Genomic DNA, 27,533 nt, shown 5'->3' with positions numbered 1-27,533 from the left:
GCATTTGGAGGGTGAACATATTGTCATCATGGGAACAGGCACACCCAGGCTAGATGACGATGCTAGGAGGTAGAGTCAAAATTGACTGATGGTACATAGTTAGGGGTTATTGATTTAGGACCCAGGCGTCAGTCCTTGATGTATCCTGTTCAATACATCCATTCATTAATTCTCTGAATTTCTCCCTCACTTATACACTCAACAGACATTGGTAGTTTATGTTTCAGATGCTATGCAGAAGACCAAAAAGGGTTCCTGCATGAAGCCCAGAGTACTCTAACAGACACAAAAGGGGAAAACCCACTGTAACAAATGCCCAGATTGAGGTGTCAGGGAAGCTTGGTGGGGAGGGGCCTGCCCCCACCCTGGCCTCTTCAAGGTGGTTACTACCTGGACCCATGGCCTGCTCACCTGGAGAGAAGAGCAGGGAGCTAAGAAGTACCATGATATAGAAATTGCACACAGGAGCTGGAAAAAACTGGTAAGGCCCAGTCATGGAAAAATCCCACCCTTGGGTTGCTGGAGAAGACCCTTTAGGCTTGAGGCTCACTGAAGAACCATGGCAAGGGGGCCTCTACACACAGCTGGATATCAGGATAAAAACAGGGCCCCCATTAGAAGATGGCCAGTTCAATCGGACCCTGACTTCTCCAGGGCAACCCTGCTCTCTCCCCGAGCTCCCAGCACCATTCACGTTCTTCCTCTGCTTTCTCTCGGGGAGTCCTCTACAGCCGACAGACTCGGGATATTTGAGATTGCTGATGGCAACCTTGGCGCATCCACTCAGGGAGGTCAGCTCCCAGGAGCAGGTGGCCTGTCTGTGGCCCATTCTCAGTTGACGAGACCTGTCTGACCTGCTCTCTCCCCCTCCCCAACTGGTGCCCCAGGTTGCTGTCCCTTCCACCCAAGAGAAAGGAAACCGAGAAGTGCAGGTATGCAGGTCTCCATGACTGTGTCCCAGGCACACGCTCCACCCTGCAGGCCTAGTGTTCCTCTCTGTTCAAGGAAGAAAGAGAACCAGATAACTTCTCAAGGCCCTTCCAGCTCTGACAGGCAACACATGTTAGCTGTGTATGAATGCTCCGCTCATTGTTAAAAAGGATTTCAAGGGACTGGCATTGCAACACAGCAGGCTAAGCCATCAGCTGAGATGCCAGGATCCTATACTGGAGTGCTGGTTCAAGTCCTGGCTGCTCCGCTTCTGATCTGGCTCCCTGCTAAAGCACACGAGAAGGCAATGGATGACCACCCACATACTTGGGCCACTGCCACCCACGTGGGAGATATGGATAGAGTTCCAGGCTCCCATTCCAGACCTGGCTATTGTGGCCATGTGAGGAGTGAACCAGCAGATAGAAGATCCCTCTCTCTGTCACTCTTTCAAATAAATAATCTTTTTTTTTTTTTTAAAGTGAACATCCTTATTTTAAAAAAAAGTTTCAAAGAAAGGCATAAATGAGCTATGGGTGGAACTTCAGGCACCAGAGGATTTTTCTGGGCTCCCCTCCGAGTGTGGGAGGCCCCTCTATTGGGACTGACCTCTTCAGTGACGATCGGGACAGCACCTGTGCAGCCTGGTTCATGGCCCTGACCCAGGCGTTCATGTCCTCCTGGGTGTCGGCACTGAAGTAGTAGGTTCTCATGCCCGACTGCTCGGCCTGTGAGCCCCCCGCGGAGCTGTTGTAGATGAGAGCTCGCATCCCCGTGTGCACGGCCTGCGGACACAACATAGATACCCGGGTTAGCGCAAGTTGCCCTGCTCGGAGCCAAAACACGGAGGTGCTCTGGCCATCTTCTCCCCGCTTACAGCCTCAAAAGCTCCAGCACCACCCAGCTTGTCCCCATACCTGGGAAACGTCACAGGCCAGATGCTTCTTCCTGCTCCTCGCTGGGAAAGCCCGGCAGCTGTACCCATTTCCTATTTACCTTCTCATGCTTGGGGTGGGGCCCAGAGCCAAGGCTTACATAAAGGACTTTAAAAACAAACAAACAAACAAAACACACTCTCCTTCTCTAGACGTTGGGAATCCCTGGTTTGGTTTTTCTGAGACCTGCAACTCCAGCTTTAGCCACAATCAGACATGAACTGAATCAAGGGTGGGGCGCAGTGGTCAAGATGCCTGTATTCTATATCAAGTAGTAGGTTCAAGTTCAAGTCCTGGCTCCCCTTTTGACTCTAGCTTCCTGGTAATGCACACTTCTGGAGGCAGCCAGTCTGAGAGATCCAGGCTCCAAATTTAGCCTGGCCCAGACCCAGCTGTTGCGGGCATTTGGGGAACGAACCAGTGAATAGGGAAGAGCTTTCTCTCTTTCCCTTTCAAATAAAATAAAATTAAAAGAAAAAAAGGAACTGAGTCAGCTGGTGTTGTGGTATAGAAGGTTAAGCCCCTGCCTGCAGTGCCGGAATCCCATATGGGTAGCCAGTTCGAGTCTCGGCTGTTCCACTTCCAATCCAGCTTCCTGAGAATGACCTGGGAAAGTGGTGGAAGATGACCCAAGTGCTTGGGCTCTTGCCACACATGTGGGAGATGCGGATGAAGCACCTCACTTCAGACTGGCCCAACCCTAGCCATTGTAGTCGTCTCAGGAGTGAACCAGCAAATGGAAGATTCTCTGTCTCTCCCTCTCTCCCTGCAACTCTTTTAAATATATAAATACATCTTAAAAAAAAAAAGAAAGAAAAAACAAAACAACTGAATCAAAACCAGCTGCAACAGCAGGCAGCTTGGTGCAGACGCTCCCCTTGGGTCATTGCTCTGATGTGTGTCCATCAAAGCAGCTGATGTGGTCTCTCAACAGGGGGTGCCACAGATAGCTGGAGCTGATTGACATTTGACTAAGAATTGTTGTGCATCTCATGTGGGCTTCTGCTTCAAGGTGCTTTCACATGTAACCCCACTAAGAAGCTGGGACTAGGTATTGGTCATGACTACTGAGAAGGAACTGGGATGGTCTGCAAACTGGAGGCAATGCTAGGTTTTCTCCTTGTGCTCTGATGAGCAGAGGCCTATCTTAAACTTGCAAGAGAAATGTCTCGCCAAATCTACATAGGAAGCTGATGTCGAAAGAGGAAGATGGACTGAATGCCTACTATGTGCTTCCAGGACTTTAATCTCATTTTCAACTCAACAGCCCTGAGAAGTTGTAATAGAATCTGTTCTACAGAGGTGACAAACAGCTCTGAGAGGTTAAGGAACTGTCCCAGATTTCTACATCCACTTACCATTACTTGATGCTTTTTATACACTTGTTCTCTAGCTGTTTATCATCTATGCCCTCTCTTCTAGCTTATAAAATGCATAACAGCAGGAACTTGGTCTATTTTGTTCACAAGTATAACCCAGTAGGTGTTCAATAAATATTTCTTGAATGACTGAAGAATTGGAGCCCAGGTCTGAGTCCAAGTCCAGACTTCGCTAATGTTCCCAGTTCCTACCCAGAAATGAGAGTTATTACTTAGAACACTGATCCCATAATCTAGATCTAGAATGAAACACAGGCCCCATGGAAGGACCAGTCAGAGAAAACAAAATGAGAAACAATTAAAAGCCGGAAAATGACAAGCTTTTCTAACAGATGGATGAAAAGCTCTCAGGTGATGCTTCAGCATTTATTTCTCCTCCCCATACTCCCAACATCCAGGTCCAAATGCATATTAAATACAGTCTGCTTCTGACATTTATATATATGAGTCCATCCAGCCCAGTGCCAAGGGAGGCTAGGGAAAATGGCCTGTAACTAAGAGTCTCTACAGAGACCAAAGCAAATGTGATATCCTCCTTTGCAGGTATAGGGTGCCAGCCATTGCCCCAGGACGGCTTGGTATTTTAATTAGATGGCAATAAGAACAGAATGAGAAGAGACTTGTACATCCCTTACTGTGCATCCTTAGGAATTCTTGGAAACATTCCCCTAGACAATGATTTCCATACGATTTATGACACACCCTCCTAGCCTTTTCTGCCCAGCCACAGAGGGTTCCAGAACAGGTATTAATCCATCAGACACAAGTACAGGGAGCCCTCTTATTTATAACAAAGAGAGACAGTCCTGTAAGAACTCACAGAGCCTGCCTTGTCCAGGAATCAACATGGGACACACCTCAAACTGCAGGTTTGCATGTCTGCCTGCAAATGGGCTTAGGAGTTACATCCACTATTACAGGAAGTTACCCATGGTGACAAGCATAACCTGGATCGCACATCAGACTGCCAGCAGATGCTGTGTACTCACCTGCTCTGGGCTCTAAAGCTCAGGATCCCAACTGCATTCTGCCTGTGCTTGGCCACAGCAGACATATCAAGTGGAAAGGCAAGGGGTCCGGGGAGTACCCTTTTCATCCGGCCACACCATCCCAGTCCAAAGTCCCCCAAGCCTGAGGGGATGCTGGAGCCACAGCCTCGTTCAGAGATGGCCCCTTCCTCCCAGGACTTGGCTTTCAAGTTAACACAATTCCCTTGGGCAACTCTGTACAACTGAACAGAAACCAGGCTATATCTAAAGAAAATGAGACGGGGACCCAGGAAGAGTTTATCTGAAGAACACAACACCCTAGGATATGACTGCTCTGCTGGTTCCGAGACCTCAGCTCTTGAGCAGGCAGAATCCTCAGGCCTCCAACAGCCTCTGAAACAGAGAAATTGATGTGGGAAATACTGGGCCCATCGCATGACTGAATCGTTCTGAACTTATTCATTCCACAATGCTGTATCAGTTATTGATCGTTTACTACGTGACAGGCATTGCACTAGTTGGCGGAGAGACTTTAAACAAAGGCATGGCTGTTGATAGCCAAGTAGAAGAGAAAGGCCATGGGCAGGTCACTACAACTGTAACAAGTGTTATCAGGAAAGGCAGGCTGCTGTGGGAGGGGATACGGGCACAGGGCCTGACCGGCAGAGGGACTCAGCTGCCATCCACACACACACCATTCCTTAAGCAGGAGTGGTGAGGAGGCAGCTGGGACCCCAAGAAGGACAAGTGCGCAGTATATTTCAAGGAAAAGGCCAGCATGCCTGGCACGGAGAAGGGGAGGGAGGAGCAGCATGAAGTGGGCGGGGACTGACCACCAGGGCCTTGCAGGTCTCGTTAGGGTTTTGTCTTCATTTTAAAAAGCAGTGAGGAGCTGTGAAAAGGTTTGACTGGGGAGCAATGGGATCAGATTTTGTCTGGGTGTAATATGGCAGGAGCATTTGGCGGGGGTGAGGGGAGGGTTGGGAGGCTACTGCAGGCACACGGGTGAGAGATGATGGTGCAGGTGCAGACTGAGCGTGCAGAGAACTAGTGCATGAGGTCCGCAGGCCCTGCACTCAGGAGGTGAGGGCACGGCAGGTGCCAAGGTCAAGATTCTCAGGCTTGGGCTGACGTTGTGGTACAACAGATTAAGCTGCGGCCTGCAACACCAGCATCCCACGGGGGAGGACCAGCTTGAGTCCCGGCTGCTCTACTTCCTGTCCATCTCCCTGCCAATGTGTCTGGGAAAGCAGCGAGCGACAGCCCAGGTCCTTCAGCCCTGCCACCCATTTGGGAAGATACTGATAGAGTTCTAGGTTCCTGGCTTCAGCCTGGTCCAGCCCCAGCCATTGCAGCCATTTGGGGAGTGAACCAGAGGAGTGAAGATCTCTTTCTCTCTGTCACTATGCCTTTTAAACAAGTAAAAACAAATCTTTTTAAAACAAATGTTCTCAGGTGTGTCTCACAAAGACAGTGGTGTCCTTTTGTTGAGGTTAAGAAAAGAAACCGCTCACGTCCAGCTTCTGGGCCGACCACAAGCAGCAGGAGTGAAAGCACTCAGTTCTCAGGGTCAGTCTGAGGTCCCAGGTGGGCTCTGCCTCTCACCCACTAGACAAACTGCTCGGCCTCCCCATGCCTCTATTTCCTCTCTCTCTTTTTTTTTTTTTAATATTTATTTGAAAGGCAGAGTTACAGAGAGGCAGAAACAGAGGCAGAGAGAGAGAGAGAGAGAGAGAGAGAGGTCTTCCATCCTTTGGTTTACTCCCCAATTGGCCACAACGGCCAGAGCTGCACCAATCTGAAGCCAGGAGCCAGGAGCTTCTTCCAGGTCTCCCATGTGGTTTCAGGGACCCAAGGACTTGGGCCATTTTCTACTGCTTTCCCAGGCCATAGCAGGCAGCTAGATGAGAAGTGGAGCAGCTGGGACTCGAACTGGCACTCATATGGGATGCTGGCACTGCAGGCCGCGGCTTTACCTGCTATGCCATGGCACTGGCCCCTATTTTCTCCTCTTCAAAGTGGGTTTGTAACTGTAGCAGCTGCCCCAGAGGGCAGGGTGAGGAGCACATGAGTGACGTGCGCAGTATGTAGAGCACAGCTGGGCACTTAAGACTCAAAGACACTCGCTGAGGTTTGACAGGAGCTGTCACTGGAACCAGGAGGCTGGCGGAACGAGCTTGCAGGTCACTCTAGGACTGTCCCCTCCCCATCACTAATCTGCAGGCGACTCAGCATAGAATTCGAATAAGGCCAAACCCGCTGGACCTCGGAAGGTGTAAGCGCCATCACTTTACAGCTGGCTGCACAGTGGAACCCGCCAACCAGCCGATGGGCCAGCTTTTCTGGCTCGACCTCTGGGTGGGTAAATCCCCCACTTGCGGTTCAGTGACTCAAAGCTATGGAAGTACAGAAGAAAGGTCCGGAACTGCCCAGAGGGCTCAGGGAAGGCTCAGTAGAGGAAGGGACCCTATGCAGTGCTCTGAAGCACGCACCAGGGAAAAGGCTTCCAAGGTTGTGGCTGAAGCTCAAGCAAAGACCTATGGGCAAGCAACATCCTGAGCTCCCTTCCTGCCAGGCAAGCCTGCAGAGCACAGGGAACCTGCTGGTCAGGGTGGAACAACCCCCAGTGGCTCCCTCAAGCCCTATTGGGCCCCTCCCATGGTCCTGAATGAGCTTCAAGATCCACCTAACACCAGCCTCCCAGGTAACAGCAGTTGGAAAAGGACAAGGACAGACCTTACGACCCTTCAGGCCACGTTCACTGACCCCTCGGGTACTCTGAGCACCCGCAGGCAAGGTGCCCTAATAACCTGGGGAGGGCTTCAGCTTTGTATCCAGAGAAGAACCAACCCCAGAGGCAGGCATAAGGCCCAGGACACAAAACCCCATCCTCCTCGGAATGCCTACAGACATGGAGCTGCACTGCTCCAGGGCCCATCTGCTGGTCCCTACAACAACGCTGCAGCCCAAAGGGAAAGATGACTTTCAGACTCAGCGACCCGCCGCTTTCTGCAGAACCAGCTCACTGCGCCCCAATCTGTCGGCAGTAGCTTCCCTCTGCTCTGGCCCCCACAACCCCCCGAAGACCCTCCAAACACACGACGCTTCTGTCTCCTGGCCCAGAGATTTAGGGAACTTTCTTGGGGAAGCCTTTCTAAGGAATACTAAAAAAAGAAAAGAAAAAAAATCTAAGACACATAAAAGATGTTTTCCTAGAATCTATTTTCACACCTCTCAGTGAAGTGTCAAGATGAAATATATATAGTTACGACAAGTCACTTTGTGAATATTGCAAATGCTGCCCCCCCCAAAAAAACTCACAGACAACATGGTAAACTAGATGCTCTGCCCGGCGGGAATGTTCCAACCCAGGAAGGAGGGCTTTCCAAGGAAGACTTGCAGGCTACGAGAAGCCTGTCTAAAAGTCACTGAACACATGGTCTTCAGGGAGACTTCTGAGCTGGGTAGTAGAAGGGTGGCCCCAAAATGATACGATGGATGTAAATGCAAACCGCCTCCCAGCTGCTGCAGCACGTGCACAAGGTGACCAAGATAAGACATGGAAGAAAAGGCAGAGGAACAGAAAGAAACCTCCCCCTCTCCCCGAGATACAACTGGAAGAAGACGGAATTCAGGACCCAGATCCATCTCTGCTACCTTCCAGAGTACCTTAGTGACTTTGGGCAAGTTTCTTAAGCTCTCCAGCTGCTTATGAAGTCTATGAAGCGACACGGGCGATGCTGACCTCACAGGCTAGCCGTGTCCATTCAGTGAGGCGCCACATATCCACTTACTTCCCACGGCACCTGTGCAGAGATGCTGAGGAGCGCTGAGGGCCAGGCAGGGCCAGCTCAAGCTGGCTGCTGACCAGAGCTGGAGCATCAGCTCAGCCCCGTGCTCCCACAGGAGGCTCAGGCGGGAGGACAATAAGGCTGACTGTCTGCACACCCCCACCCCCACACCTCCACGGACTCCGGGTCAAGGGGCCGACCTAGGCTGTCGCTTTCCAAAGCTCTCATAGACTGAGGACCAACTGCAAACACCACAGACATGGCATACCCCTTTCCTACAACCCTGCCCGAGAACAGAGGGTGGCTTATGTTGTGTGTTTCCAAAGTTCACCCTCTGCTTTAGTTACCTACTGTCTAGTACCCATCCTGTACCCCAACATGGGAATAGGCAAGCAGCAGGGGTAGTGCAGGTGGAGGCCCTGTACCCTAGCTGGAAGTACCAGCACTGCCATGTAGCCTGAGCAGCCACAAGAAGCTATGCCCTTGGCTACTGGCACCAAAAGCCACGTGTTGCAGGGCTCTTTGGGACTTCCACTCCAACCGCCAGTGAAGTACACCTGCAATCCATCAAGCCAGGCCACCCTCACCACCTCTGGGGGACCTAGGAAACACCTGGAAGGAAAGAATCCGCAGGGGTAAATGATGGAGAAGACTCAGGACTCCCCAAGTTGGGCCTAACGACCACCTTCCCAGAGTCTTCCCCACCTGGCCTCCCAGGCATCAGTATTTAACATGGCCCCAAAAACCCCAAATGGGATGGCACCAAGGGAGTAGAAAAGGGGTTTTTCCAGGGAAGGTATCTGCCTGGGAATCTTCAATGATCCAGAAAATAAACCAAAGTCTCAGCCTAAATGCTTTTCAACAGGGATAAACAGCAGAGATAAACGTGACAGCCCCTAACCCTCAGTGTGAGTTTTCAGAACACAACTGAGATAAATCCACCCTGAGGGGTCCTTGATTGTGCCAGATGGCTGCGTAGTAGTTAGACCAGCGGACAAGGGTGATCAGAAAGCAGGAGAAAGGCCATACTCACATTAGGTACATAACCACATGACCTGTAGCAATAGGAAAGGGGGATCTCAATACTGGGACAAGGCTGGGGGACTCCAAAGCTCAGATTCAAAAGGAGGTACTGGCGATGTGTCATTACTCTTGTTTAAATAATTTTAACTTTATTAACCTGAGTCTGAAACTCTGTAGCTCCCTAACTCCCCCTCTCCCACACCTCCGCCCCAAAGCAATGGCTTTTATGAAGACATTTTTGAGGACACAAAGCTTCTGAAGACAGAAGTGGAGCTTCAGAGGAGGAGTGGTACCTTAAAGGAGTACTTGCGACTGATGCGATCCTCAGGGGCCACAGGTGAAATCACGTAGCTGGGCAGAGGGATGCTCCCCAGGATTGCTTCTTCTCGGCTATCTTTGGGTGGAAAAGCACATGAGAACAATCATTTGGTTCCATCTGTCTACCGAGAACCACAGCAATCTCCTCTTAACCGATCACTGGGTGCTCTATGAGCAGCTCTGTGCTGGAACTAAGGAGGTGAGCCAGGCAGGGCCCTCTCTCCGAGCACATCCCCAGGCATGTCAAACATTCAACTCAGCCTGCCCAACACTGGAAGGACAGCAAGTGCCATGGGCACACAGAGGCGAGAGTGGCACACAGGGGTGAAGAAGGCTTCAGAAGGGGTGGGCATTTGGTACAGGGGTTAAGATGCCAGTTGGGACGCTCACATACATTTTGGAAGTGCATGGGTTTGAGTTCTTGTTCTGACTCTAGGTTTCTGCTGGTGTGCACTGCAGGAAGCCACAGGTGACAGCTCAAGTGGGTAGGTCCCCACCACCGGCATGAGCGACCTAGATTGAGTTCCTGACTCCTGGCTTCAGCCTGACCATCTGTCAGACCATCTCTCTGTCTCTCTGATTCGCAAGTAAAATAAATACTTCAATAAATACATTGTTTGAAGAGGTTCAGGAAGTGGTAGGATGTAGAAAGGCATTCTGGGAGAAGCAAATCTCATGGGCAAAGTAATAAGCACGTGTAAAACTCCCACCTTTTACTTCTGTCCTTCCTAGGAACCATGCTGCTGACAGCAGTCACTTCCTAATGACAGCATTGGTCCTGTTGCTCTCCTACTCAAAGGCACTTGCTGGTTTCCCCACTGGACACAGAAGGCACCTCAGCTTCTGCCTATCTGGGACAGCCTTTTCATTTCGGCCCTCTCTCACCTGCTGAGCCTTATCTCCTGGTACATCCTGGCAGCCAGGTGAGCCAGTCCATCTTCTGCCTCTGGAACTTTACTCAAGTTTCCTCAACTTCCCACACAGGCAAAGCTTAATTCGTCCTTAAAAGCCCAAGGCAAACCCTCCCTCTTCTAAGTTTTTCCAGTTTGGAATTTACGTTCCCCTCAGCATTCTAATGTGTTTTAAATCCCTGGCCATCGCCTGGTCTTAAGAGCAAGTCGTCTCTCTTTTTTCCGTACTTTGAGACTTTCTCAATAGTGCAAGCCCCAGCTTCACTGCTGGGCTCTGTAAAATCTCAGCTGACTCAATTCACCAGCTGCCCTTCCAGAGCCACACGGGGAGACAACCAGAAGGCAGGTTACAGGCTGCAAGGATTTGCCCATACTTCCTCTCCAGATTGCCTCAAAGGTGTGCCTACAACCCAAGTGCAGCAAAAGCTGAGATGACTGGGCTGTGAGTAGTAAGTGAACTGGATTCTATTTAACTCAACACAGTGAAGTTTCTATTCTGGGATCCGTAACACGGAAGTCACCAACCATCCACATATATTAAGGTAAACTGGCAGGGCAATAGGCTACTACCTAACTCAGGCTACTGGCCCAGTGACTGGATCTGAGAAAGCCATCATTTGTGTCCTCCCACCACCGCCTCTACCATAAGGAGCCCTTGGTGGCCACAGACTCATCTCACCTTTATAGTAAAATAAGCAGTAATCAGCAAGCACAAACCACCTCCTTTTCCACAGCCTCATCCCAGAACTGTCCTGCAAAGCAAAGAAAAGTAGTCAGGGCAATGTCTGAGCATACTGTTCCTCCTCCCCAGTCACACAGAACTTGACTCTGGTACCAAGACTTGCCCATATCAATTTGCTCTTCCTCTCCAAACATTAGTGAATGCTTTACTGATATCTATTCAATGATGGTTTATCACAGAAAGGTTATTTTTGTCTCCTGGAAATAAATTAATATATTATAACCCACCCTCTTGCAGAAAGAAAAATGCGAATTCAAACACACAGATCTCCCATTAAGAAAGGAATCAGCTCTTATCAAAAAGGAAAGTTTTTGCAAAAAAAATTTATTGACTTACTTGAAAGTCACAGTTACAGAGAGAGAGAGACCCAGAGAGATCTACCATCTGCTGGTTCACGCCCCAAATGGCTGCAACAGCCAGAGCTGGGCCAGGCTGAAGCCAGGAGCTTAGTTGTTTTTTTTTTTTTTTTTTTTTTAAGGTGTTGTGCTATACTGTATATTCACTGATGCAGATTAGAACACTGAGGTTACATGGTACTGAGTACAGTCTAAACTGACAATTAATTAACCGAGACAAAGTTCTCATTTGACTAAGCCTAGTTCTCTACCATCAGGGTCCGATTTTGCTGTTGTGTTATCCTGCAAATCACTGTGAAGAGATCCTCTGCTCTCAAATTGTCTCATAACAACAATCTTTCTTTATTCACCTGAAAAGCAAGTCTTTGTTTCTCTAGAAAATTTTAGGGGCAGGCATGGTGGAGCAGCAGGTCAAGCCATCGCTTGGGAGGCCCACATTCCATATTGGAGTGCCTGGGATTGAGTTCCGTCTCCACTTTCCATCCAGCTTCCTGCTAATGTACATCCTTGGAGGAAGCAGTGATGGCTCAGGTGCCTGGGTCCCTGCCACCCACAGGAGTTCTCGGCTCCTGGCTTCTGCGTGGTACAGCCACAGCTGTTGTGGGCATTTGGAGAGTGAACGAGTGGATAGATGACCATAATGTAAGGTCACTGTTCTTCCAGTCCTAGGGAAACCCCTGAGCTGCTTTGAGCTTCAGAGATGGCTGTTAAAATCTGTTTTCCTTGGGCCAGCACTGTAGCATAGTGAGTAAAGACGCCGCCTGCAGTGCCGGCATCCCATATGGGTACCAGTTCGAGTCCTGGCCATTCAACTTCTGATCCAGCTCTTTGCTTTGGCCTGGGAAAGCAGTGGAAGATGGCCCAAGTCCTCGGGCCCCTGCACTGATGTGGGAGACCCAGAGGAAGCTCCTGACTTTGGATCAGCCCAGATCTTGCCATTGCAGCCATCTGGGGAGTGAACCAGTGAAGGGAAGACCTCTCTCTCTCTCTCTCTCTCTCTGCCTCTGCTTCTCTGTAACTCTGCCTTTCAAATAAAATAAATCTTTAAAAACATAAAAAAAAATTTGTTTTCCTGCTACTGAAGTTTTTGACAGGTTTTTAAAAATTGGACAATTTTTAAACTAAGACACATAAGGTTTATCCATCCTCTACTTTACTAAAATGACTTCATCCACTTAACCAGTCTTATTGCCTGCAAACTGACCAGATGATGTTCAAGGTCGTGGCATGTGGCATTTGCTTTGTTTAGAGAACTCTTATCCACCCTTCCACACCTGGTGCAAACATCACTTCCTGTGGGAAGCCTTTCCGAGCCACACTGTGCACGTGTGTGCCTTCAGCATCCCGCTCTGCACAGGCCCCTGTCACAGCATGGCCGAGGGGCCTGGGCCAGCAGGGCAAGGGTTCTTGCAATCCCTTCCCTCTCCCTCCACCTTTCAAAGCAGCAGCTTTTGTTTCATGGGCCAGAGAGGCACATGGAAGAAGTCATTGGGTTTAATTACTTAACAGAAGAGATGGGCAGATAAAGGGGAGGGCAGACAGAGCAGAGAAGGGAGTCAGTGGAGCAAGAGATGGTGGCGCCTGACAGTGGATCGAGCCGCAGGAGCTGCCACAGGGAGAAGGGGCTGTGGATCCCCGCGTGGTGTACGATGTTAACGTCCTCCTCTGTCTTCCCCAAAAGACCTTACAGAGCCGACATCATTGCTCTTGGTTTTTCTTCCTTTGTTTCCCCGCTTTGGTGTGTATGTTGGTGGGGTGAGGGGTGGGGGCTACTAGAACAGGGAAGAGACTGGGCCGGAGGACTGTGTGACAAGGGAGGGAGGGCGGAAACCACACATTGTTCATCTGTCTAAACCTGTTGTGAGAGCACCGAGAACACAGCAGACACTCGGGGAAGGGACGAACGAATGGCAACGAAAGAAGGCAGAAAACAGAAGAGGGGCTCACATCCTATTCACGGCCAGATGCCCACATGCAGACCACCTGGAGGTGGGATTGGAGATTCAGGACAGCCCCATGTCGGGGAGGGGCGGAGATGGTACTGAGTGGGTGTGGGCGCGTGAGGCGCTGGCCGTGGTGCTGAGGCCTCTAACTTGCAAGGAGTCTGCATTACTCGGAGTCAGAACAAGCAGGTTAGGGGCGGGGGTGGAGGAAGGGAGAGGAAACGGGTGGGGACACAATGAGCTGCATCTGGCAGATCTGAGATTTGAGGTGCTAGAGAGCTAGATGTGTGTGCTAGACAATGGGCAGAGGAAAGGACAGCATTTTTCAGCCCAGGGATAACAAAGACTCTTTAACATCAGGAAGGCAAGAGCTGGCAGAGGACCAGCAGTAGGGCTGGATTCATGCTGACCCACCCACTGAGGCCTGGGCCACCAACAGCACCAGGAGCCAAAAGGGTGAGGCGGGTTTGGGGATAAGAGCTGTAAAAAACTGAGTACATAGTCCACTCAGAAATACCAACAGCAGACCACCGAGCACGCTGGGCAGAATCTACCTGTCTGAGACAAACTCAGCAGCAGAGAGTTGCGGGCCTGGTCCCAGCCTCCGGGGCCAGGGCTAGGAGAGGCAGCAGCAGGGCCAGTCTCTTCAGCTTCTCACCTGCTTGTGCAGCCAGCCCCGCACCACCACTGGAACGTTCAGGTTTCTGCGAATGGCCTGGTCCCTCTTCCCAAAGCTGTGCACTTTGTTGCTGGACTTTATGATCTAGGAAAAAAGCAGACTTCAGCTCTAGCAGTGGGGATTGGGAGGGGGGCACAAAAAGCAGTCGTATGTTAGGAGGCTCCTCTGCCTTGTTCTAAGCACCCTCTGATCAGAAGACCAGTGGTCAAACAGGGAACGGTGTGCACATGGTCACAGCACTTTGATTAAAAGGCAAGCCCAAGACTTGGCAAGTCTCCTGGCCTGGTCACAGGGGAAAAATATTAAAAGCATTTTTCAATCAATTTTTACCACTTGCTGGATAGCTTTCTGGAACACAGTCCCCATAGTCCTCTCCTATCTGGGCTCATTCTTCAGCACCCTGCCCTGACTCTGTACGTGGGTGGGTTTCTCTGTTTCCTGATCACTCATCCCACTCTTGAGCACAGACGCCTCTGGGCCCCTCCCAGAGGCACCCTTCTTTGGTCTGAGGTGTCACAGAATCTGGCCAGGCTCTAACATACAGGCACACGTGAACACAGGGCACCCCCCACCCCCGACACAAGCCAGGAAAGTGAAGAGCATGTCCAAAGGCCTAGACATCAGTCCTGCTTCCGTCTGCAGTCACCTGCTTTCTTGGGCAAGGGACATAGCCCTTCTTGGCTTCAATTTCCTCATCTGTTATCTGGGGAGAATACTTCTTAGGGGGCTCTCCCCCAGAACTATGGTGGAGATCGAATGGGCTGCTGGTTACAAAGGGGCTTGGCAAAATAGAACAGAGGGGACAGAAGGAACAAGCAGCCAAGCGCTCACCTTGGGTCCTGGCTTTGCCTCCAGGGTGGACGCGGTGCCAGCCGTGGACGTCTCGCTGACCATGCTGGACGGTCTTTGGTTTCTCTCTTGCTTTGACATATGTGGGCTTTGCCTGTGAGGAGACACAGGGGAATTGGGAGGGGGAGGTGGTAAATGCCAAGTGCCAAGCTACGAGGTGGGAAGTGGAGTCTGAGATTTGGTTCAGGTTGGGACTGGTTGCTGGGCCTAAGAATAACCCAGTGCCATCTTTTAGAGACCACTTGACTCCAGACTGCAGCCCCTGTGCCTCAAGGAACCAAAACGATGACAGACGGACACATCTCCACGGGCAGACAGTCTCCTAAGGGGCTGTCATCCTTGCTTGTTGTCCTAGGATCCCGACACTCACTCTATCACTCAGGCGTCTGTGACAACTGCCCCATGACGGAACGGGCATTCATGGTCACAGCGCTCTTCACAGCAAGCAAGAGCAATCCATACCCTTACACGTACACACACCCCTCCATTTCCCTGGCTCCCTAAAGAAGCTGTTTATAATTAGTAACAAGAAACCACTTGCGCACACGTCCACACCCCCAGATACACACAGAGAATGCTTACATAAACGCCAGTGGGGCTTGCCTCCTGAAATAGACTACTCAACAAAGACTCCTATTCTGGGAACATTCCAGTTGCCCCAAAATAGAGCCATTGGAGATTTAACCCCTTGTGCCATGCTTGGAGAGCAAGAAGAAATGAAGCATGCCACGGGTACCAATGAGGCTTCCCCATCAGCATCCCAGCAACCCAACGTTGCCCCATGATGGCCAGCGGTCTGGGAACATCTCGGTACTGACGCAAAAGACACCAGACAGCATCCTCACCTGCCGCCACAGAGCCCCTGCATCTGCTCGTCTCTCAAAGCAGCAGTGACAAATGCCTCGACACAAGTCCAACACCTGTCCTTGAACAGCTCGAGGCCCAATTGCAAGACTCTGCCAATTCCAGGATCAGCAAGCGTTCCTCAAAGTGGAAGTTTCACTGTGCGGAGGCTGGGTTTCACTACTTTCCTGATAGACAACAGGACCCCGGCTGCTGGAGGCCTGGCCACTGCAGTAAGCTGAGGCTGTTTGTCCGAAGAGCGCAGACAGCCTGCTTTGGAGCTTTGGAGGCTGGGGGCCAGGCCCCAGAGATGGAGCTGGAAGATCCTGGTAGGATGCAGCTGAGGACGAAGCACTCTGGGTATCGGTCACCAGACTCACAAGTAGAGAGGTGCAGAGGGGGAAATCTGTGTCCTTCAATGGCCACTGCTGCTCACAAGGACCCAGGGAACCTTCCTGTGCCCTGAGCCAAGCTGCAGTATCCCGCACGAGAAGGGAAGTTCTCCGCAGAGACGGCCGTGACCACGGAGCTCTCAGAGCAGTGCCAGCTGCGGGACCTGGAAGCAGACGCCAGCTCTCCCAGGGACAGGGTTGAGTGGGATGCCCCGCAGCTGGAGGTGCAAGCCCCACCAGGCAGGAGGATCGCTGGCTCCTTATCAGCTCAGGCACTCATTCCAGATTTCCCACCCCCGGCCTCCATCCCGGGCAGACTTTTGTTGCTGCTTTTGTAGGGAGGGAGAATGTCACCACGCTCTGCCCGCTCCCCGCTGGCAGAGGCTGTGTGCAGCCTGGGGGTGGGAAGGGGCTCTGAGAGGCTGCCTTGTCCATCCCCTGCCTCCAGGCAGAATCATGTCCAAAACAGCTTCCTGGAATCTGGTCCTGCCTGACTCTTGAGATTCCCGGAGTGGGAGACAAGCAGAGTTCTCAGGTTGCCCGGTTACAGCAGCTGTATCCCCACACTAAAATTCAGGACACGAAGACCAACAAGAAAAAAGGTTTGTTTGGGATTTCATCATGTTTAATTTGCTCCCACATAGGTACTAAGGGAGGCTTATTATAGAATATATGAGAAACATAAGAAAAAGTTGAAAGAGGAGAAAGAATCACCCCTAGACCTGCTCTGCAAAGGAAAACCATTTGGAACACTTGAAATGTTTCCCTCTGCTCTATTTTCCATGCCTATTTGGGGTTTTGCTTTTCTTTGGGGGGAGGGGCATTTCTTTGTTCATATACAATTGTGGGTCATACTATTTTCATGATTTGGAATCTTATTTTAAAATATCATAAACATTTTCTCTGTTATTTTAAAATCATGCACATCATTTTTAAAAACTGCATCCCATTCTATCAATAGATATCTCATTCCTTCTCTGTAGGACAAAGAAAAGATTGGATTTGCGATTAGCCCATGAAATCCATGAAAATGGCCACTCTGGCCATTTTGGTATGTTGCAATCATGGGTCCTAACTTTGGGCCTCCTCACCGCCTGCATTCCAAGCCCCTGTCCTCTCCCCACACCAGCGCTTGGCTCAGAAGCCTCTGCTAGCCAACAACACAGAAAGAAAGATGACCGTCCTGCATCCCTGGGGATCAAAGACCACCTAGGGAGCGGGCTGTGAACAGACTGCAGCCAGACAAGGACTGGCTGAGGCCCCAACACTGCACATGGGCGAGGGCAGGCGGGAGAGGGGAAGAGGAAGAAACAGACAAGTCCGTTCTTCATGCACTGCACTGCTCAGCCACACCCAGAGCACTGCCTGAATCTGCCCCAGGAAGGGGCCTGTGTGGTCTCCCCAGACAGCGAGCATGTTCGCACCAGGAACCCCATGGGCAGCTGGAACAGCACCCAACTCAACCACCTGGCCACCCCGGACCTGGCTCTCTGAAAAACAAGGCACACGCCACTGCCCCTTCGTCCAGGGAACAAGGCCTGCCGTCACAGCACGTGCCTCTGTGGCTCACGGCCTTTCAGTCCCTCTGAGCCGGGTAGGACTTTAGGAAATAATGACAGCCTATCCAGAATTACAACTAGCTGAAAAAACGTGGCTGTGACACTCGGCAGTGCCATGCGACGTCCTAAAAACGAAGGCATGAAAAAAGTTGCAAAAACAACTTTCTCACTTGGCTAACAACAAAAACAAACAAACAAAACTGGCTCTGATAGCAATTTCCAGAAGTGGTTGACCCCCACTGGTGTGAGCAGGGGGCAGGGCATCTGTGGCATGTGTGGGTGCCCCTCTTCCCGAAGAGACTGCAGTGAAAGGAACAGGACGCCGTTCACCTGGTGGCGGCCATTCTAGCATGTGTGTTTCAGCCACTTCTAGGCAGGAACCCCGCAGGACAGACACTGGTTTCTCCCCCACTCCTCAGACTGACAGTGTATTCTTCTGACAGCTCTCCCCTGATAAGCATCCTCCTCCCCAGAGAAGCGCCCCTGCCCCGGAGCGGCTATGAAAGGCCCCGGGTTCCCAGCAGCAAGCTGTCAGACACGTTGAGTCACACAGGTCCCCGAGACAGGGGGAGACAGCAGACTCTTGGTGCACTTAAACAACGTCTATTAACTTAAAAGCCTGCCTGCCAGGTTTCTGTGCTCTCTGGACTCCCCAAGTCCAGTGGGATGATTTGAACAAAGACCTCCCTTTCCTTGGCCTGGGCTACATGAATGCCGACTATTCTGCTGGCAGGGTGTGGGCTGAAGTTCAAAACAGTGAGCTGGAGCTTTAACTCAACTGCCTCCCAGCTGAAACAAAGGTAGTGATCAGGACTAGAGGCAATCCGGCTGCAGAAGGCGGGCAGAAAAGGACCGGATTCAACCCTGAACTTTAGCAGGGAGGTGTCAGGTGAGCCCCGGCAGTAAACCACTTTCTCTGTCCTTCAATTTCCCCAGCTATAGAAGGAGCTGTGTTCGCTTCCTGCATATCCAGAACCCAAAGCTTATTACCCTGTCAGAGGTAGTAAAGAAAGGGAGGTTATAAATACAGAAGCCATTTTTCCTGTTTATCCGAGTTTGGTTCATGGGATCCTCTGACTTTTTTCAACCCACAGTGAGAACCTGAACAGACTGAAGTCGGAATACACCCAGACCATTCCCTGTCCTGTTGGTCACAATAAGTAGTCACTAAGCCAAGTGTCACCAACACACAGGGACAGGTACACAAGGTTAAGCAAGCAGAGGGACTGAGCTGTATCTGGGGAACCCCCACACCGGGCCGTGCACTGTGTCTGCATTATTTCAGCCCTGTGGTCAGTTTTACTGTCTCTGCTTTATAGATGAGGAACTTGACGCTGAGAGAGAGAGAGAGAGAGAGAAAGTATGATTTGCCCAAGATAGAAGCTGGACCCCCAACCTGGACTCTGCCACCGAGAGATGTTCCCCTGCAAGTCCCCAGGTCTGAGACAGGAAGGATTTGCTCTTCTCAGCCCAAGACCAACCCCCAAGCCCAGGGCATCCCGAGGTGGAGGAATGGCCAGGGGTGACAATAACTGGCTGTCAGTCACACCCCCACAAGACCCATCAGTTCTCTGGGCTCAGCAACCATTTTTTTTTTTTGCAAAATGGGTTGAGAACTGCCTCTCACCTCCCAAGTTAATGTCTGAAAAGACATTTGGAAACCCATGAAGTGTTGCATGAAATGAAAATCACTTCTGTGTCTATTACCAGCAGAGACCCCCAACATTTAAATCCCAGCTGCACTTTACATCCAAGGCACTACTCTCCAGAAAGCTTCCAGTGCCAAATAATTAACTTCTAACCAACCATCACGTCCTATCAACACTGCTCCCAAGGCTTCACTTGGGACCTTTCAAAGCGCAGTGCCCCATGACTGAGGGTCAGGCTCCATTCCCCCCCCCCCCCCCCAGCACAGCAGCAGCAAGCGAGAGCATTAGAAAGCTGTGGAGTGACAGGACTCTCGTATTGAGGAGGCCTCATTTAGCAACACCCATATCCCATTAGCGTCAGGGAAAATGGGCCCCAGATTCATGCTCTGTCCTCGAGGATTCGAGAGAGTGCACATGAGCTCAGCTACCACCAGCGGAGAAGGGAGAGGCTCACTCACCAACACCGGTGGCTCTTCCAGGAGCTTGCAGCCACCGACCCAGGGCTTGGGCAGAGCCATGCACAATGAAAGTCAGAAAATAAAAGGAAGCTCCTGTCCCCAACAGGCAGACACCTCCACAGCCCGACTTCGCACACACACACACAGACCGCCAACGCGAGCAGTACACTCCCAACACCCTGGGGGCGGCTGTCTGACACTGGTTTCCATTCAGCAACTGGGGCCTCATTACTCAACTGTGGCTTTCCGCGTTCCTCTCCCTCCCCCTCAACGCCTGTCTTACACACAGGCTCCACCCCCTCACCTGGCAGGAGAAAACCTAGTAAGACTTGTGCCTCCCCCACCCCAACCAGAGCCCCGCATTCGGCAGGAGCCCTGTTCTGCGGATGCCCCTTGGCCAGTGTCTTCCGCTGTCCAGGCTCTGTGCCTGTATCTGTGCAGGGGGAGAACCACACCTTGATCTCTACTGCTCCTTCCATCGCTGCCCTGCTCCGTCTCTGCGATGCCACCACGGGGAGCCCTCTGCTAGCCTGGGTGCTCCTCCTGGCTGGCAGGGCTTCTCTCATTGGACAACGGCATTTTCTCACGGAGCTCTGAGCGCTTCCCAGAGTAGGGGGAGGGCCAGAAAGAAGGAGGGGAAGTCACAGAAGACACCACACTGCAGCCTGCACGCAGCAGCTTCCCCTCCTCACACGGCCAAGCCAACACTGCAGCAGTTTCACCCGGCACAGACACAGCTGAAGCCGTGGCCATGGCTACACTGCCAGTGCTGATGCCCTTCGAAACGTCCACGTCACAGCCAAGCCGGCACCTAGGTGTTGGAATGAACTAAAGGCCCCATCGCCACCCCTTCCCCTACCTGTGAGTGTCACATATGCCGTCTCCTGGTCCAGGCAGGAAAACTGAACAGTCAAGTTTCTGCATCTGCTTGCCAGGTGTTTCCATTTTCCCCCAGTTCAGCTGCTGCCATGGCAACCAAATGCAACAGGCAAAGCTAGCCCAAGACTGCCAGTGTCTAGAGACAAGGTGCTAGCTGTATCGGCGGCAGACGGCAACACAACAGCCTCACAGCCCCGGGCTCAGCAGATGGGCAACAGGACACCTCCTTTGGGAGCTCAGGAGCCCTCCCTCCCTTCCCACTTCCATAACTTGTGGCTGCAGGAGAGGCAGGAGACAGTTATCTCCCAGCAGCAGGAAGACACCCCACCCACAGGCCCATCGTGAGCACGCGCTCTGCGACCTGCAGAACGAACCCTCCTGGCATAGCAGTCAAGGACCAGGGCGAGAACTCTTACCTTCAGCAAGGCAGTATCTTCTGAAGTGCTAGTCTCCAAACACCACTCATTGCATTCCAGGCAATTCCAACTCGTGTTTCCTTTCCAAATAATCCAATGAGCAAACTGAAGGTGGCCCAGATCCCAATGAGAGGGACAAGCCAAACTCAGTGGGATGCCTGGCAGGGAAGGCCAGGCTAGGGTCCTTTCCAAGTTAGGAACCTCCAAGGTAATCCTGCATGGCTGGCAGCTGGCTTCTCGGCACAGCAGCGGCTTCTGAACTTCCAAAGCACAGTCTCTCTCTCACCCTAGGCCCCACCTCAGTGCGAAATGCTTGACAGAGCCTGGGGATCAGTGTACACAGCCTGCTGTCAGTCAGCCGCCAGCGTCACCGCTCAGGAATGCTTCTCTTCTCTTCCCCAGAGCCGCAGAGGCGTCTGTCAGCGGCTCCCTGGGCAGCCCAGCACGGAGAGGAAAACACTCCTGTGCGTGAGCACCAAACGCTGGAACCACACCTCTGGAAGTTCCCTGTGCCGAGGACTGCCCCCTTCGTAGGGCTCTTGTGTGCAGCCCTTTAAGGCACAAAGGGTCCGGCTTCAAGCTCGCAATTCAAGAAAGTAAGAATCAGGAAAGAGGCTTGACGAGAGCACAATGATCAAATCACTAGAAATCAAACTATATAATAATAATAATAATAAAAAGGGCCGGTGATGCAGGCATTTGGTGCCAGAGCTGAGATGCCAGCTGGGGGAGCTAGTGTCGTGGCATGGCCGGTTACGCTGCTGCTTGTGAAACTGGCATCACCTATTACAGAGTCAATTCAAGTCCTGGCTGCTCTGCTTCTGACCCAGCTCCCTTGCTAATGTGCCTGGGGGAGGCAGAAGATGGCTCAAGGACATGGGCCCCTGCCACCCACATAGGAAGCCATAGTTTCTGGCTCCTGATTTTGGCCTGGCCCAGCCCTGGATGCTGTGGCCCTTTGGGGTGTGAACCAGTAGATGGAAGATCTCTTTCTCTCCTCTGTCACTCTGCCTTTCAAATAACAAAAACAAAAAAATGCCAAAAATGGGAAACCTACCTCCACCACAGGAATGCCTGGTTTGAGTTCGGGCTCTACTTCTGATTCTAGCTTCCTGCCACCAGGGTGGCAGCGGGGATGGCTCATGCAACTTGAGAGCTTGCTACTCCTGTGAGAGACCCAGATGGAGTTCCTGGCTCCTGGTTTTGGCGAAAGCCCAGCCCAAGCTGTTGGTAGGCATTGAGGAGTGAAACAGGAGATGGAAATCTCTCTTTCTCTCTCCTTCCCCCTCTTCTGCCTTGCAAAAGAATTTTAATAAATAAGAAAATTGGGAACATTTTCTGGAGGAAAAATTACCAAGGAGACTTGATGTCATTGAAGTAAGCATGAAGTTGTTACAGACCAAAGTCCACTACAGCAAATACAATTGTAATTAAAAGCTCTGTGTAGTAGATGCCTATTCAGTTGGCACATTGTCTGAATTTGGACAATGAAGAAGACTTGCCCCTGAGGATCACTGAGAGGTGCAGTATAGTACAAGGTATTTATAATCATAATATCTAGGGGCCACCACCTGCAGTGCCGGCATCCCATATGAGTGTCGGTTTGAGTCCCGGCTGCTCCACTTCTCATCCAGCTCTCTGCTATGGCCTGCAAAAGCAGTAGAAGATAGCCCCAAGTCCTTTGGCCCCTTCACCCACATGGGAGTTCTGAAGAAGCTCCTGGCTTTGGATTGGCGCAGCTCCAGCCATTGCAGCCAACTGGAGTGTGAACCAGCGGATGGAAGACCTCTCTTTCTCTGCCTCTGCCTCGATGTAAAATCTACCTTTCACATAAATAAACCTTTAAAAAAAATCCTATCACTCACTAGCTGTGTTACCTTTGGCAAGACTCTTAATCTCTCTGTTCTTCAGGATCCATAATAATAATGGCATCTTCCCCACATAGCATTGTTTTTGAAAAGCAAATTTAGGCCGGTGCCGTGGCTTAACAGGCTAATCCTCCGCCTTGCAGCACTGGCACACCGGGTTCTAGTCCCGGTTGGGGCGCTGGATTCTATCCCAGTTGCCCCTCTTCCAGGCCAGCTCTCTGCTATGGCCCGGGAAGGCAGTGGAGGATGGCCCAAGTGCTTGGGCCCTGCACCCGCATAGGAGACCAGGAGAAGCACCTGGCTCCTGGCTTCGGATTAGCGCGACACGCCGGCTGCAGCGGCCATTGGAGGGTGAACCAACGGCAAAAAGGAAGACCTTTCTCTCTGTCTCTCTCTCTCACTATCCACTCTGCCTGTCAAAAAAAAAAAAAAAAGCAAATTTATATATATATATATTTACATATGAGTATTATCACTTAGAAAAGTATCTGGTAATAGTAAAGTTTCTAAGTATCATCTATAAAAATGATTATCATTAAGGGGAAAAGTCAAGTCTTCCTCTAGGAGGTAGATCACTATATTAAAGATGACCTTCTAGATTCTAATAAATAGGTGCTGAAAAGTAGAAAATTATGGTTGAAGCTTAAATTTGCCTGCCCCTATTCATTCATTGAGCTCACACTGGCTTTGATACACACACCCACTTCCAAGCCTGCCAGGGCTCCTTGAATTCTTTTACTGCATCCTCCTTCACCTGCCACCCTTCATTCTCCCCTCGCTGGGTCACAGAATGGTGTGACAGCCTCTCTCTACAACATCGCCCCCTGCACACTGCCCCCAGTTAGTGCAATTGCTCAGCACCCTCTTAGAATCTATCCCAGAGACACTTCCACATGTCTATTGGCTGGGTGTGCAGAGCTGTCCTGGGTGGGTACAAGACTACAGGAACCATCGGCCATGCTTCCCTCCTTGAGGGCTTTCCAAACAGAGCCAGGGAGCACTCCGGGAAAAGCAAGATGAGAACAGCAGCACAGGCACCCAACCAAAGCAGCTGGCTCGTGACCGGCTCCGTCTGGACGGTGGGTTACAGGGTACCCTTAGTGCTGTCCAACAGATATTTCTGATTCTCTTCCCAGGCACTTCGCTGCTTCCCTTGAAGGCAGAGGTCCTGCGACTCGCCTGAGCCAGTGACATGAGAGTGGCAGAGCCAGGGCACGCTTCCCCACTTCCCTTTCCCTTGCCTTTGGAGACTGTGAAAGCTCTTAAGTGAGCTTCCCTGGATCACAAGACCCCTCAGAGGCCCTGCAGTGACCCCGGGCATCTAAGTCACCCACATGTTGCTTCGCCTCAGCCCTTGCTGGTGGAGTCTGTGTTGCTGACAGTCGGAACACTTGGTGCTCACGCCATCCCAGTTGTCGCCTTCTTTGTCTTTTCTGCACTCTGACCTATAAGAAGGCAGACTGTCTTCGGGTGGGCGAGCTCGGGCCAGCTCTACCTGCTACCAGTGTTCACACTAGCAACGCTCTAAGAGAAGTCGCCATGGAGATGGGCTTAACATTTTTAACATTTTCTTCCCACAGAAGACAGAACCCGAGATTCTTTGATGAAAATCCACCTAAGATCGTCACTGGAGCCCAGAGAATGATGGGTGTCTTAAAGCCACAGAAGGGTGAAGAAAGGGAGCTGGGAGTCATTCAGGGGGAGATGGGAACAGCAAATTGTCTCAATCAGTGGGCCTCAAACTTGCGCCTGCATCAGGACCACCGGTAGGCTTGTTAAAACACAATTCCAGGGCTCCACTCCAAGCCTCTGACTCTGCAGCTCAAGTGTGCCTTCCTCACAAGTGCCCAGCTAATTAGCTGGTTTGGAGACCCCACTTGAGGAAGCACTGCTCCGAGAACCTGGGGGTCGAGGTGCTGGCAAAAGGACTCAGTGCAATTCTCCAGGGCTTGGACTTAACAGACTCTCTTTGGAGATGAAAAAAAAAAAAAAAAAAAAAAAGCCAGCTTCCCTTTTTCCACCCAAGACATCCTTGTGAGAGCTGCTGTGTGTGGATACCAGCGGTCATCCAAGGCTCTCCTCCTCACCCATCACACACAACCCAAGCTCCCCGAAGGGAACAAAACAGGAACTTCATTCACTCACAAGCTTTCAAGAACTGCTGCCTCGCCCACCCTTGGGAGCTCCCCAGGAGATGAATCTGGGTGCATTCCAGGAGGAAGCGATTCAGATAACTGCCTGCAGCCTCCCTCTCCAAGCTTAATCTTCACGTCTCCCTTGCAGACCTCCGGACATCAGTCTTCATGCCCTCTCACCCCACCAAGGCCAGTCACTCTGCCCTGGTGTGAATCTCACACACACACACACACACACACCCTTATCTTCCCTTATCTAAATCTCTCTTCCACCAGTTTAGGGCCAGACACTTTAAGAGAGCCTTCTCTCTCTTTCATCCCCCTCGCAGTCAATCAATCTCCCAGTCCTAACCATTTCAGTTTCCTAACGGTCTCCAGAATCCACCTTAAGCCCTTCATTTTTCACTCCAGCTCAAGAGGTGTGGATCCCCCATGCTTTAACCCATCGTCCCCTCCAGGTTCTTGCCCAGCTTATTCGGCCCTAAGCTTTCCCAGGATGGGGAGGCTGTCCCTGGCCCCACACCAGGTGAGAGCCCTTTTGTCATCAGCTTTCACTGAGCGCCAAGCGTCATCCGTCAAGAACGCTCAGCATGTTTGTGACCTCTTCTTTACTTCCCCGGCTCCTCCGTACGCTCCTCACTCACAGGATCATATTTACCTTGTTTGCTCCTGTACCTGCAGAGTCCAGCATAGACCTGGGCACTAGCTATTTAATGAGTAAGTGCAGGAATCATCGCATAGGCTAATAAGCATCTTCCCTTCCTCTTGATGCCCAAGGCACACACTGCAGAATGTCTGACCACCCAGTGCCACCCACCACCTGAGACAAGCCAGCACCTCCATGGCATCCTGGAGGGAAACAGTGACCCTTGAAAAGAAGAAACATCTTTTCCTTGGCAAGTGAATGGAATCGAGATATATTTTGTGAGTGTGACCAAAGTTTTCGGTGATGAGGAACCTGTATTTTTCTAGCAGCTCTTACTGAAGTTGGTAACTTCCCAAGCTAAAGGTTAGATGACTTCAAGGACCTTAACAAGGATGGGCGCCCATGTCTCAAAGGGGATGGAACTCGATGACCTCCCAAGAGCTCTGACCTTCAGGGTGCTATAAACAAACTCATTTTGAGCTGGAATTTGGAGTATCTGCATTCCAGCTCACAGCCCTTCTGTTTCAATCTAGGAGGCAAGACAATCTTTAACTTCCACTTACTCTCTGTCTACTGGCATTAATGCTTCCAAAGTCAGACCCTCAACCCCAGAGTCTGGCTGTCAGAGTCTGGACAATCAGCCTCAGAATAATGTAGCAGCAGCCTCTGACTAGGGCAGGTTTGGACTTGACCAAAAAGAACACAACACAAAGGCAGCACAGACCTCAAAGCTCAGCCACCCAGGGATGACGTCCTGGCTCTCTGTTTTTAGCCATGTGACTTTGGCCAAGTGACCTCGAGCCAGTTTCTCCATCTTGAACATGACGCTGCTGATGTACCGCTAAAGATCACTGTATTAAGTGGGACACCCGTGCAAAGCCTCTGGTGCAGAGTAAGGGTGCAAGGAATGTCAGTATTACCGCTACAGATATCTAGTTTTCAAAGTGCTGCACAATAATGATTCAAAGCTGAAAATATTATAGAGATGAAATGATATGTTTGGAATTTGCTTCAAAATAACCCAAGGGGTGAGGGGGAGGGTATAAGTACAATAAAATTAACCATGTTCTGGAAATTGTTGAAGATGGGCAGTGATGAGTACTTTGGATTTATTACTGTATGTCACTACTTTTACAAGGATGGAGGGAGGGAAAAGCTGTAAAATATAAATGTGGATAATTTAAGATCACATTTGGTCTAAGTGACTAACAGAGGGAAAATGATTTGAAGGAAATGTAAAGCTAACATCCCTTTACTTCTCAAATACAAAGATTTTCTTCAAACTGAACCGACCCGGTTGATCACAGCCACGTGCTCACAACCTGGCCTTCATTTCCAGGGGCAGCTTGCACGCTACCTGGGCTGCACATGTATTATTTTTCAGTAGAAAAGCCCTGGCTGGCAGCAACCACTGCAGAGCACCCCAGACACTGGGCTGCAGAGCTGGCAAGTCTCCATGTCGAGAAAAGAGGCAAAAGAAGTCTAAGTGTTTAGGGACGGGGTTATTGCACCTGCCTCCTTTCTCCTGAGCCCCTCCCAGAGAGGCTACACCTGGGCTGTTTTCACATCGGATGAGCGGATCCCCTCAGAGTGCGGCTGTGTGCTAAATGATGCTTTAGGAAACAGGGTTAGTTTAGGGGCAAGGGACTTTCAAGAGGCTGTGAGAATACCAACCAGAGTACACACCTGTATCATCTCCCCTCTTGCACATCTTCCCACTGAGAGGGGTCTGCTCTTGCACTTCCCTTAGAATCAACCAACCCACAGAAAGCCCCTCTGTCTGATGGGGCAAACAGTCCAACAAGCTTTACTTTAAGTTCCCCAGGTAGACCTGCATAAGGAG

General features: G+C 51.0%; 1 protein-coding gene across 6 annotated transcripts in view; it reads right to left on the bottom strand.

Moving 5' to 3' along the window:
• Positions 1-27,533, bottom strand: part of PLEKHA7 (pleckstrin homology domain containing A7) — a 217,342-nt gene that overhangs the window by 55,975 nt on the left and 133,834 nt on the right. For 5 of the 6 annotated variants that reach the window (XM_062196425.1, XM_062196426.1, XM_062196427.1 and 2 more), the window contains 5 exons: positions 14,828-14,939; positions 13,976-14,080; positions 10,956-11,028; positions 9,341-9,441; positions 1,540-1,715 (listed from right to left, as the gene is read on the bottom strand). In XM_062196425.1, coding sequence (XP_062052409.1) covers positions 1,540-1,715; positions 9,341-9,441; positions 10,956-11,028; positions 13,976-14,080; positions 14,828-14,939 — 567 coding nt within the window. Of the gene's footprint in view, positions 1-1,539; positions 1,716-9,340; positions 9,442-10,955; positions 11,029-13,975; positions 14,081-14,827; positions 14,940-21,041; positions 21,346-27,533 lie in introns of those variants that run through there. The other variant, XM_062196431.1, reaches the window with a different exon arrangement.

This window comes from Lepus europaeus, chromosome 7 (genome assembly GCF_033115175.1).
Source record: "Lepus europaeus isolate LE1 chromosome 7, mLepTim1.pri, whole genome shotgun sequence".
Classification (NCBI taxonomy): domain Eukaryota; kingdom Metazoa; phylum Chordata; class Mammalia; order Lagomorpha; family Leporidae; genus Lepus; species Lepus europaeus.
Note: the sequence above shows the minus strand (reverse complement) of the source record. Positions and strands in the feature narration are given on the sequence as shown.